The 12,304-nt window shown below is 37.6% G+C and overlaps 1 protein-coding gene across 1 annotated transcript in view; it reads right to left on the bottom strand.

Moving 5' to 3' along the window:
• Positions 1 to 12,304, bottom strand: part of LOC134615515 (bifunctional heparan sulfate N-deacetylase/N-sulfotransferase 4-like) — a 423,933-nt gene that overhangs the window by 260,207 nt on the left and 151,422 nt on the right. The window contains exon 4 of the mRNA XM_063460046.1: positions 9,677 to 9,764. Within this exon, the coding sequence (XP_063316116.1) occupies positions 9,677 to 9,764 (88 nt within the window). The remainder of the gene's footprint in view (positions 1 to 9,676; positions 9,765 to 12,304) is intronic.

Here is a 12,304-nt window from a genome sequence, read left to right as displayed (position 1 = left end):
CGAAAAAGTAGATAATCAAAGGTACAAATCAAGGATTGGTAGCGTCACTGTAGTGTAGAGCGACTTGTGATAAATACATATATAAAATGAGTAAATATCTGTGAGCGCACCACAAGGCTATAAGTAATTTAATAACCATTCAAGCAGGAACAGAAACAATAAAAGTACCAGAATTTAAAAGTATTACCAGGCTCTAAGAAGCCAAACAGACAAGCAATGAAACAATATAAATGTATAAACCACCACTAGGAGCCAAATTCACAAATAGCACAATATAGCAGCTTAAGTAACACTTAAGTGGATACAATGGTAAAGTAAATGCACTACTAATCTAGATAACAGAGGTAAGTTAATGATTAAAGAATAGTCTTTGAAAATCAAGGTGTAAACACTAAGTACGCACGACACCCTCCATGGGGGGCCCCACAGGTAACTCCAGAGTGATGTTCTATGTCAAGTCCTTGGAAAAGGCACAAGAGGCAAAAAGGAGGTAGGTGGACAGAGAGCTTAACCCTCAGTTCCCGAGTTTAGACTACCAGGAGAGCTACCACAGTCAAACCTCCTGTATTAGAGGGAGACTAGTGGCACAAGCAAATAACCCTGCTCGTACGACCCACGCCGGGCTTGGGGTGCACACAAATCTGAACACAAATGATCTCTCACAATCTCTCACACTTCCAAGCCGCAGCAGGTAACTTCAAAAAAGGCTGCGGTACAGGTAAAGAGACAGTTCCTGCTGACGGGAACGAACAAAACGTCTACGCGTTTCGTCCCCTAGAGGGACTTTATCAAGACATAGGTCCATCCATACCAAAGCCCATATATATATACCCATCTAACTATTGTATAGGGTGGGTACAATATCCGGAATAGACTCTGTATGGAAGAAGGTGATATATGTTTTCATAGCAGAAAATAAATAAATTAATATGAACTTTATTTCCAAATAATAAAAACTACATGTAACGCTAATAACTCCATAAGAATAGATATATAATAATCTCCTAGTCCATTTAATCTGTCTGAAAATATACACACATCTATAGAACATTAGTACTATAACCACAATATGAAGGATAAAAGATATGTCAAACTTAAAAATAATAATGAGCCATAAAATAGTGGTCTGCACAAGACAAGAGCTAACATCAATGCTCTAAATGTAAAATTCAAAGGGAAGCATCAAAATGAACGGAGTGAACAAATTTATTTTTTCATTAAAATGTTTTATTATTATGAAATCAAGGAACCTAATCCAACTCCTCATTCAGACTATATGAGCTAAGTGTTGAGCTTAAAAATCCAAGGAATACTTTCTAATGTAGACACCGTGGTGGTAGTGTGGTCTTTGTACTGCAATGTCGGTCTGTGGCTCAAAGCATTTCGTCCCACAACATTCTGGACTTTCTCAGGAGCTGGAGATGATCTGAAGACGCCTCCGAAGTATCTTCTTAAATACTGGAAATCTTCACGCTCAATCATGTACTCGCACATGCGTGTAAGGGCATAATCCCTGTCGCATGTATCGGCGCATAGACTTGCGTCATACACTATGACTGTTCAGGAGCGACCAGCGCGCATGTGCAGCCATCATGGAACGCAAACACAACTTCATTGGCATCCGAACAGCTTCCACAAAGCAACACAAAACTCTACACAAGTAGAAGTGACTTGTAGTGGCAAATTCGTTACATTTGATGCCTTTAAACCAACAATCACCTTGACTAATACCACAAATAAATCTTACGTGTGATTATATATACAAAGAAATACAATATTGTGTTGAGAATCTATATACTAATTGTATGTATGTAAATTTACATTTGTGGTATACCTCACAATCTAATAAAAATGACAGTATATATAACTGGGTCCATGAATAACAAAATGTTCTTTAAAAATTTGTAAGGAAGATTAAAAAGTTACCGGTACTTAATTTTTTTTATTACATTATAAATTCCTCTATAAAAACATATACTAAATAATGCATGTATCATATAAATCGATCAAGCAGTGAGGTAATGAACAGATATATTGAATGAATCTTGTATAAAGAGTAAAAATGCATAAAAATTCTAGATGTATACATATCAAACATATACATCAATGTCACATGAAGAATGGCAAAAAAAAGGGGAGGAAGAAATAATAAAAACAAAAGAAGAACAGATGGTGAGCTGGAATACCTATATGCATAATGAATTAGGAGACATAAAAAAAATCATGTTAAAAATACATACTATATATTACAAACATACAAAAATACATACTATATATTTCTCAGCCCCCAGGAGTTGCGACCAGCAGGGTTTTTCATTTCACCTTGATATCTACCCAGTGGTTGGTGCCGGATTATATATACCGGTCTTTTAATAGTACTGTCTATCTATTCATTTTATAAATATCTGTCCTTTGTCTAATAAACTATGACATTTCTACATAGATTTTATTGCTATATTTGTCACATCTCGTTTTTTGCCTAGGCACTTAACTTAACTCTATTGTTTGTTTGTTTTTTCCATACTTACATTATTCGTTTAGATATTGGCTTGTACCATATAATTATCCAATGCAAATCTAAAATAGTAAAGTATTAATATTTTGTATTGGACTAACAAAAATTTGTAGTGACAAGCTTTTGGGAGTTTTTCCCTTTATGAAATCACTACAGTGAAAGCTAAGATAGATGTAATGCAGAGGTTAACGATTATGGTCTTCTTCATAGTGTGTTACACAGAGTGCCTGTAATTTTTGGACTGTTTCATCAATGTAACATCAATGTAACATCCCTGGTCACATTTCCTACATTTAATCATGTAGACTACTTTCCTTGTTATACGGGAGATTGATACATTGATGTCATTTGTGCAGATATGCTGACACAGTTTGCAGGTGGGCCTTTAGGTTGAGGCTTCAATTTAATGAAGCTCCTACCCATGAGTGACAGGTGGAGCCTGTAATATTGATAACCGGTGGAACCTAGTGACCCTCATCCCCCATTCATGGGTGGCAGCTGGGGACTCTAAATAAATGTAGAAGGTAAGTGGACACATCATTGTCCATAACCCTCCCCAAAAATATGTTTACCATCCATCCTACTGGTGCTCCCTAATATAATGCCAATATCAATTAGAATGTTCTGACTAAGCTTGCATAGGAATGCTCTTCTGCACACATGGATTATTTTTATTGTGTTTTTTTTCCATCATGTTTTATGATACAGTTTTTAATTTTTATTTTCAAAGCTGCAAGAGGACAATATAGATTTTTTGGGGCCTTTTTTAGGACTATAGAACAGAACATTGAAGAAGAAAGAAGACGTCTAATCTTAGCATGATTTTTTTTAAAGGTATTAGTTTTCATTGATCCCTCTCACTACTAGGGTGAAGTGAAGGCAGATTTTTTTAAATTGGAATGAGGGTGGCTAGGCATTTCCGCACACCCTTTTATATTTATTTACAACCCCCCACTCACCTCCCATGTGTAGTGGCCTGGGATGACACCAGATTTGTGGTCGTCCACAGGAGGGGGCATTTTTCAACTTGTGCCAGTATTTTTTGTTTGAGATTGAGAATACACTGCAATACCGGCACCAGTAGGTGGCACTGTGTGTGGAGAGAGGCAGGGATAGGAAACTACATCCTATATCTGCTTCTCTCTCATAAACGGAATCCACAGGGGAGATGCACAGAGTGCAACCAGCAACTCCCAGACTGCAGAGACAACCTACAGATCAGGTAAATGAGGGGGCAGCCTACAGATCAGTTAAGTGAGGCATTAGGGGGCAGCATACAGATCAGGTAAGTGAGGGATAGAGGGCAGCATAAGATCAGGTAAATGAGGGATGGGGGCAGCCTACAGATCAGGTAAGTAAGGGATGGGGGTGCAGCCTACAGGAAGGGTCAGCAAGGAGCATGAAGATTAAGTAAAAGTAGCAGAAAGGAAAAGAGATATCAAGTAGCAGGAAGGGGCAGAAAGAGCACAAAGGTAAAGTAGGAGAAAGAGCAGGAAGGGACAGCAAGGAGCAGAAGGGAACAGAAAGAGCACAAAGGTAAAGGAACAGAAAGAATCAGAAGGAGCACAAAGGTAAAGTAGGAGCAGTAGCAGAAAGGAACAGAAAGGGTCAGCAAGGAGCAGGAAACCAAAGTAGGAGAAGGAGCAGAAAGAAGAAGGAACAGAAATTAGCAGGAAGTGACATCAAGGTCAGCAATGAGCTGGAAGGGGAAGAAGGAGCAAAAAGGTAAAATAGGAGAAGGAGCAGAAAGGAGCAGGAAGGGGGTCAGCAAGGAGGAGAAAGGGGGTCAGCAAGGAGCAGAAAGGGTCAGCAATGAGCAGAAAGGGATCAGAAAGAGAAAGGAGCAGAAGGAGCCCAGGAGGATAAAAAACAGTGTCAAAAGAAAAAGAAGATTGTGTCAAATGATGGAGAATAAAAGGAGATTGGAGCAGGAAGGATAAGTGAAGTAATCCCTTCACTTCATACTGGACACGACGTCATAAGGCTTTGGTACCTGGACCTGGCACAGAAACTTTGGACCTTCTCATCTCCCCAGGTAAAAATGGGGAGATTAGTTTATTTACTGAGTGTCAGGAAGCACAAAGTGCCGCTGGGTAGGGGTGCCACTTATTGGCTACAGTGGTCAGCTGGCACTCTAAGAAAATCAGTAGCTCCCAATTCATAAAAAAAGGATAAAATGAACAGGGAGCTAGCGATTGGCTCAGAGCATCAGCTGACCACTCTAGCCAATTCCCATGCCTGACATCAATCTGCACTACCTGACACTCCGTTTCAGAAGCCGAATACCACTGAGCGACCTGGAGATCTGGAGCTGAAGGAAGCCTTTGGGGTTAAACCATTTGAGAGCAGTTTAACCCCTTAAAGGAAAAAGCACCCATGGGCTTCCTGGCATCATAGCATTTTCATTTAGATAAAGTTGTTGACCAGAATGTTCCTTTAATTTGCTTAAAGGAAAACTATAGTTTCAGGAATACAAACATGTATTTCTGACACCATAGTTGTGAAAACACTATTTAGTGTCATGCCCATCTTCAACCATCCCCCACCCCACCTGTAAAAGAGGTGTTTGTACTTACCTTATTTCCAGCATCATGCCGATCTCTCCGTGACTTGCCCTGCTTTGCCTCCTTGCCTAATGGGTGTCCCAGTTTTTTATTTCCAAAATCTGGTCACCCTGGCTTTGTGTGATAATGACTATGCCTCTCCCCTTCATGACACTGTCAAAAAGGAGCCAAGCAATAATGGCATTACAATTATGCCCCTCCCTTGAAAAATTCCTGTAGACACCCATGCCCAGGTTCTCTCCCTTAATCAATATTAGAGCTCTGATCCACTGCCCATACGAAGGCATTGGGAGTTACACTAGTTCCCCCTTTTTTTAATATTAGAGCCCTGCTCCCACAGCCATGGGTAGAGGCATGGTAGGACAATAAGTTCCCCATGTTAACGATATTATATCCATCACCCAGATCAATAGGGGATTATGTCTCCCTTAACTAGACCATAGATACATTAGAATTTATTATGTATTAATATGCACCACACGTTGAAATCACAGTGTAAGCAATAGTTGCTTAATTGCTGGTCTTTTATTATTGAAAGCAGCCACTTGCTGCTTAAAATACATGTCCTCCTTACCACATGGTGAGAGGGCACAGGTGGGGTGTAATAGTTGCTCAATTTCTGGTCTTTTATTATAGAAAGCAGTCACTGGCTGTTTGCCATACATGTCATCATTCACCACATGAGGGAGTGAGAGGGTACATGGTATAAAACCTCCCATTTACTAATGTAGGCATTACATTGGCCCCACATGCTTATTATTTATTTGTAACTATTTAATGTGTCCACATATTTAGTCCTCATGCGGTGCAGGTGTCTGGTTCTGACAATTTTTTTTTGTTCACAATCAAATTTTTGCTGGACTGAATTCGCACACTGCAAGACGCCGGTGGCAAGAACTGAAAAATCTTGTTGCACAGTCTTAAAGGAATAATGAGAAACTGCAGTCTAAAGACATTTATAGAGCGTCATGTGCATCAAGACTGAATGTGCATCAGTGACACCATGTCACATAAAATACACATGCTACAGAGCATGAAATAGCATGGTAGTGCATTGTCCAACATCCGAGTTGATTCAAGTAAGGACACTGCTGCAGGGATGACAGAAGTATGATTGCAGAGTCCAGATTCCCTGAAATACTTTTGAGACCAGCACCCACATTTGGAAATATACTGAATAGTGCACAAGTTAATGTGGACTCCCTGCTTACTGGCAAATAAAGTCACATGAAATCACCCATGATGGAATTCCCTGATAATAAATGTAACTGAGTAAGAGAAATTACTGAGGTTGTGAAAAAACAGATATCTGAATAAAAAAAAAAAAAAACATACGAAAATATCAGCAAAACAGACTTTTGTAAACAGAAATAACATGCTGCTCTTTTCAAGCAATCAAAAAGATGAAACAGTCTACATAATGTTGATGCCTTTCTAATCTGGCTATCTCATAACAAATAGTAACATCTCAGTGACAGCACTCTCTATCTTGTAACTAACATTTAAAAAACTATTATTAATCTTATTTTTTTAATTCTTTATAACAAAATAAAAGCCAAAAAAGATTTCTAAATATATATGTTACACAATTCACTGAAGCGCAACAGTATCAGCATAGTTTGTGGCACATATGAATGATAAATGGAAGGGAATGAAAACCAGTCCCAATAGAAATGTATTCATCTCATAATTTATTAACACAATTCCTATTACACTTCCATAAAATGTGTGCCTACATTTCATTTTTCGATCTAGCGACTTACTTATTGATTAATTTTGGGAATCCATCACAATCTTGAATATGTATTCTACACATGTGTTATAATGACATAATTGACATGGACATGTTTTTAATTATCATAAACATTTTACATATATTTTGTTCTTTTAATATATATGTTATTATGTTCACACTGTCACACAACTTTGATTTAAATAAATTAGCGTGACATTTATTTTGAATATTGAATGCATAACTGGTAAATGAACATTTGCATAAAGTAACAATTTTGTATTGATTGCTGTTTAAAGAAACAACAATCTAAATTTTATAAAGGTTAGCAAATTTTATTTGCACAACAATTAAGTGTTTTCTAAAACTAAACATTGCCATAACATTTAGGTTTGCCAGAGTTTGTCTAATTTATTTTGAAACCAGGTGAAATGTGTTGTTTTGCCTCCTGGAGGAAACACTGCAATGAGAACACAATTTCTCACAATCACAAACATCAATCAAAAGTATCAGTCAAGAGGAAATTAGTTCACAAATGTTGTAGGAAGTATTTAAGGAAGAAGGAATGTGAAAATTCACTGTACATCCTAAGATTTCATATAAAGTTACATTTCACATTTAATGTGCAGAGGTTTAATAAGGATTAGATGATTATAAAGCCAGCAGTCACAACACTAAACAGGTTGGGGACTAGCTCAGCTTTACTAGGTAATTTCTTTGAATGTTTATGGAACATGGATAATCATCCATTCTAATATTTCAACCCCTTCATGACTGGCTTCATACCCAGTATAGTCTAATGCACTTAGTGAACACACGAGGCTAGTAAAAATCAACACAAAATTTTCGTATGTATGAAACAAAAAATATTTACCACTAATTTAATAACAAACTGTTATCAAGTGAAAATATTCAATATCCCATGTGAAATAACTCAAGTTATTTTATTTTTAAGTAAGCCATGATAAAGTAAAGAGCAGTTAATAAAAAGAATGGAACATATCAGCTATGAAGAAAGGTTAACACATTTAAACCTCTTTAGTTTAGAAAAAATGTTGCCTGCGAGGGGATATTATAACATTATACTAATATATTCGGGGCCAATACAAACCATTGTGTGGAAATCTATTCACCATCCGAACTTTACATAGGACACGAGGGCATGCGTTTAGACTGGAAGAAAGAAGATTTTTCGTCTAAGGCAAAGGAAAGGTTTTTTTACTGTAAGAAAAATAAGGATGTGGAATCTCTGCCTGAAGAAGTGGTTTTATCAGAGTCCATACAGATGTTCAAACAGCTACTAGATGTAAACTTGCAAAAGCAGAATATTCAAGGATATAATTTTTCAATGCAGGGTAATAGCTGCTTGATCCAAGGATAAATATGACTGCCATTCAGGGGTCAAGAAGGAATTTATTTCCTAGTTTGTTGCAAAATTGGAAGTGCTTCAAACTGGGTTTTTTTGCCTTCTTTTGGATCAACAGCAAAAACAAATGTGAGGAAGGCTGAACTTGATGGATGCAAGTCTCTTTTCAGCTATGTTACTATGTAACTAAGTTTGGGCCACTGTTTTCCCCTAAAATTAACATCATTTGAAAAGAGAAATTGGTGTGTATGACATTTGCTCTAAGAACTCAAAAACCTGGCAATGGTCTATATGTGGGAAATTACTATTCTTAGGAGCAATAGCAGAATATAAATCTGTGGTCTTTTGAATAGTGGAACTTGGTCTGTGCAATTCCCCTTGAAATGATGCAAAATAAATAACAACAGCAGATTTGGCAAGTATAGTTATAAAATGTCTACTTTTTACAAATAGATACTTTTGTGTAGCAGTCTCATATGATGTGTGTGCTTGTAGTGTCAGAAGAACAGAATTTTTAAAGCTTTAACCTTTAAAACCATTATTTACTCCTTGCCAGCGTCCCGATCGCATGTAATTTTGAAAAAGGCTCATTCAAAAAGAGTTAAAATCACTGACGTGATAACATAGGTACAAGCTTTTTCTTATGCCCAGTTTCTCCCAAAGGTTACTGATATTATAGCGCTATGCTCTTGAGGTGTACTAGCGATGATTAGACCTATACTTGGCAGGTGAGTGCTTATCTCTTCAAAAGATCTTATGATCTTCAAATGACAAAAGAACCATTAATATACCATGGCATGCCTCTTTTATATATCTTTGCAGAAGGGGAGTGTGTGTAAAAGTGACATCATTCTTTCTCAAATTATTAGTTCCAGCATGCAATAGGGTTGGTTCTACAGGGATCCTGATGGGTCCGCTGGATCCAGAGAACACCTAAAGGGAATTAAATGTCTATGCCCTATTTCAGGAATAACAGCATTTTGTAATTTATATCCTTACACTGTGGCATTTTTAAATGTTGTTTCCCATTTACTTGGAAATCCCACCTGTGTTCACCATTTCCTACCACCAATCAAACTGTCTTTGCAGTATCATCAGTGTCTAGCTGCCTTATTACACTGCAAAATATAAATGGTAACTGACATGGGTGGACACTAAAGTGTTAAGCAGTGGCTGCCTTGCACACAGTGACCTTGATTGAAAAATTCAATCTGATGGATCTATGTGCAATAGAAATTTTTTTTTTCCTTCTTTTAAGAGAAGGAAATATATGTGTAAAGAAATTATTTATAGAGAAATAGTGAAGTGATTTTGTGGGGTAAGTTATGAAAAGTATAAGAGAAAATGCTATAACATTGTTTTGAAGAGAAATATAAATATTAACATGGGATAGAGCAATGGAAGAGAAAGTGACTTATTAAATGATGATAAAGAATGCAATTTAATCACATAGAAGGTTAATATTCCATACATTGAATTCAGTTGTATGAGAATCTTACCTGTATGATAAAACTTCCCTGAAAATCCAAGATTGAAGGTGAAATTTGCAACCTGAGTGCGCAATAATCTTTGTGTCTCTAGTAAAGCCTAAAAAAGAGCACAATATATATTTTTTAAAGTTGTTATATTTTATATAGTACTTACTTATGCATAAGCAATTAACATTTATAATGAACAATATCATATCATGATTATTGTAATTTGCTAAAAAATAAAATAAAAAAAATCAGGATAAAATACTGTCAGTTTAATAAAAAAAATATTAACATTTATATTACTGATGTTACCCTGAAAGTAAAGGTAATTGAGTTTATAATCATTGATCAATAGTTCACATTTACCTTCAAATGTAAAATGGGTTGTTGCTTTTTGGAATTTATTACTCTGACATTATTGTGTTTAACTTTAAGAAACGCTATACTGCACATAGCATACACTGAACTTCACAGTGTTCACACACTGGCACATACTCGAATGATCATAACCGGAAAAAAAAGGATTTTCTCTCTCTCTAAAAATGTAACCAAAAATAAATTCATACATACATACATACATACCACACGCGTAATCTATGTTATTACATGCTCTTGTGGCATGCAATACATCGGCAAAACCTACCAAGAACTAAGGAGAAGAACTTTACAACATGTTAACTCGGTAAAAAACCTGAATCTCAGCACTCCCGTAGCAAACCATGTACGGAATTTCCATGATGGAAACCCTAACCACCTCTCGTTTCAGGCCTTGGAACGAGTTACCCTTAATTCCAGAAAAGGACATTTTAATCTCATTCTTCTCCAAAAAGAGTCTAGGTGGATCTATGAATTTAATACTCTCGCTCCAGCTGGACTAAACGAAGAATTTAACTTCACCCCTTTCATACACTCATAGCAACCTTTGTCCTCTCTCCAATTCTTTGGAGCATAGTCAGTTTGCATCCACATTCCCATAACACTATCAACTTCGTGAACCATCTATTCTAACAGGGCTTAACTGCAAAATAGATCCACAGTTATTCAATAATATGGATAGTCTCTTCTTCCCCCACCCCCTCCACCCCGCCTTCTATACTCTGTTTTTTCATTAAGACATCCGGTTTCTCTCTCTCTTAGGTTTCAATACTAACCAGGTTCATTCCAGCCTTTGCAATCCTTCAACTGTCCACTAGGGACACCTCAACATATGAAGGTACGATTACCACCTCCCTAAAGAAACCTTGAAACAGTACCTGGGCTAGCAACTCTGGCACGCAACGCCACTCTTTTTTTGCAACTGCACGTCTATGTTCTCTCCTGCTCTGTACATTTAAATCCGAGCACTCCTCTGCTCTACCGACCTAATGGAGCAGATACTCACATCTATCGGCTGTTATGGCTCATTAACTACATTTTGCCATTCACCCTTAGATGCTAGTATTCCGGTCTCCCACTACTCCAGTTCTCCCTTTAAAAATTCCATCTGTTGCACATTATTTGGGCTGACGACAGTTTAAACATTACGCTGGCACTCGCCAAGAGAAGGTATCAAGTGAAGATACCATTAAGGTATCACTATCCCCATGAAATATTACACATCACGTTAATACTTGTCCCCTTATCAGTAACTAGAAAAGTACGTGCACTACTAATCCCTTATTCAATCAACAGAATCAGTGCCGGCATAGCGGGCGTATTCTGCCCCCTTCTTTCTAGTGCACATAGAGGTGCTCTACACACTTCTACTACCCTAATTGAGCAGACAACCAACTGGCAGGTACAGCATAATAACTGCTCCTTTTCATTTTTTTACAGTGGGATCTATAAAACTTCTCTTTAGGCTACTTAAAAACTGTAGCCTGCTTTCACCATCTCAAGCCACATTGATAACCGTCTCGGCGTACACATTGCGGTCTATACTTAGGGTCCCCATTTCTGTGTCAATCATATATAACTGATACCGGACTTTGGGCATCTATTCATCACAAAAACTGATATGACAACAGGATGTGCGAATGTGAAACATCTTCTCTATACCTAAGCACATCTATTTAGGTGAAGGCTCATAGTTTTCAAAGTGTTTTATATTTATTTTATTTTTCAACATATAACCGACTTAGTCTTTCTGACCCTACAGGGTTAAACAACACCCCTCCCCCTTTTTCATTCCTGATCTTACGTCACTTACGAAATCAATCCTGATTGGTCAGACCGCAATAGCGGGCTTTTTGAATCCCCAAATCACGGCGATTCCTGTCCTTTAAATAACTGGCCACGTACCACACATCGGTTCCCCTCTGATGAGATGTGGACGAAACGCGCGCGTCAGGGGCCAACGGTGATTCCCAGCAACAACTTGCTGTGTGGTTCACAGACTGTATTTGTCCACACTCTCCTCTGAATCCCGTACCAATAGTCTGTCTGTTACTGGGTTGATTTATGATTAAGATTTTTTTCGTCACCCCTAGATATTTAATCGTCATCTTGTGTTTTGGAGCTTTATAATATGCAGCCATCGGGCAATCTGTCCCCAGCTTTTTCAGGCAGCCTGTTTAGATTAGCCTCTGTGTTGTAACGACAATACTGAGAGGCTTTCAAGCGGTGAACGGCTATCACCTATGCAAACCTGTATTTTCTGTGACCTTTCTATTA

This window comes from Pelobates fuscus, chromosome 6 (genome assembly GCF_036172605.1).
Source record: "Pelobates fuscus isolate aPelFus1 chromosome 6, aPelFus1.pri, whole genome shotgun sequence".
Lineage (NCBI taxonomy): Eukaryota > Metazoa > Chordata > Amphibia > Anura > Pelobatidae > Pelobates > Pelobates fuscus.
The sequence above is the reverse complement of the archived record's forward strand: the minus strand, read 5'-3'. Positions and strand labels throughout refer to the sequence as shown.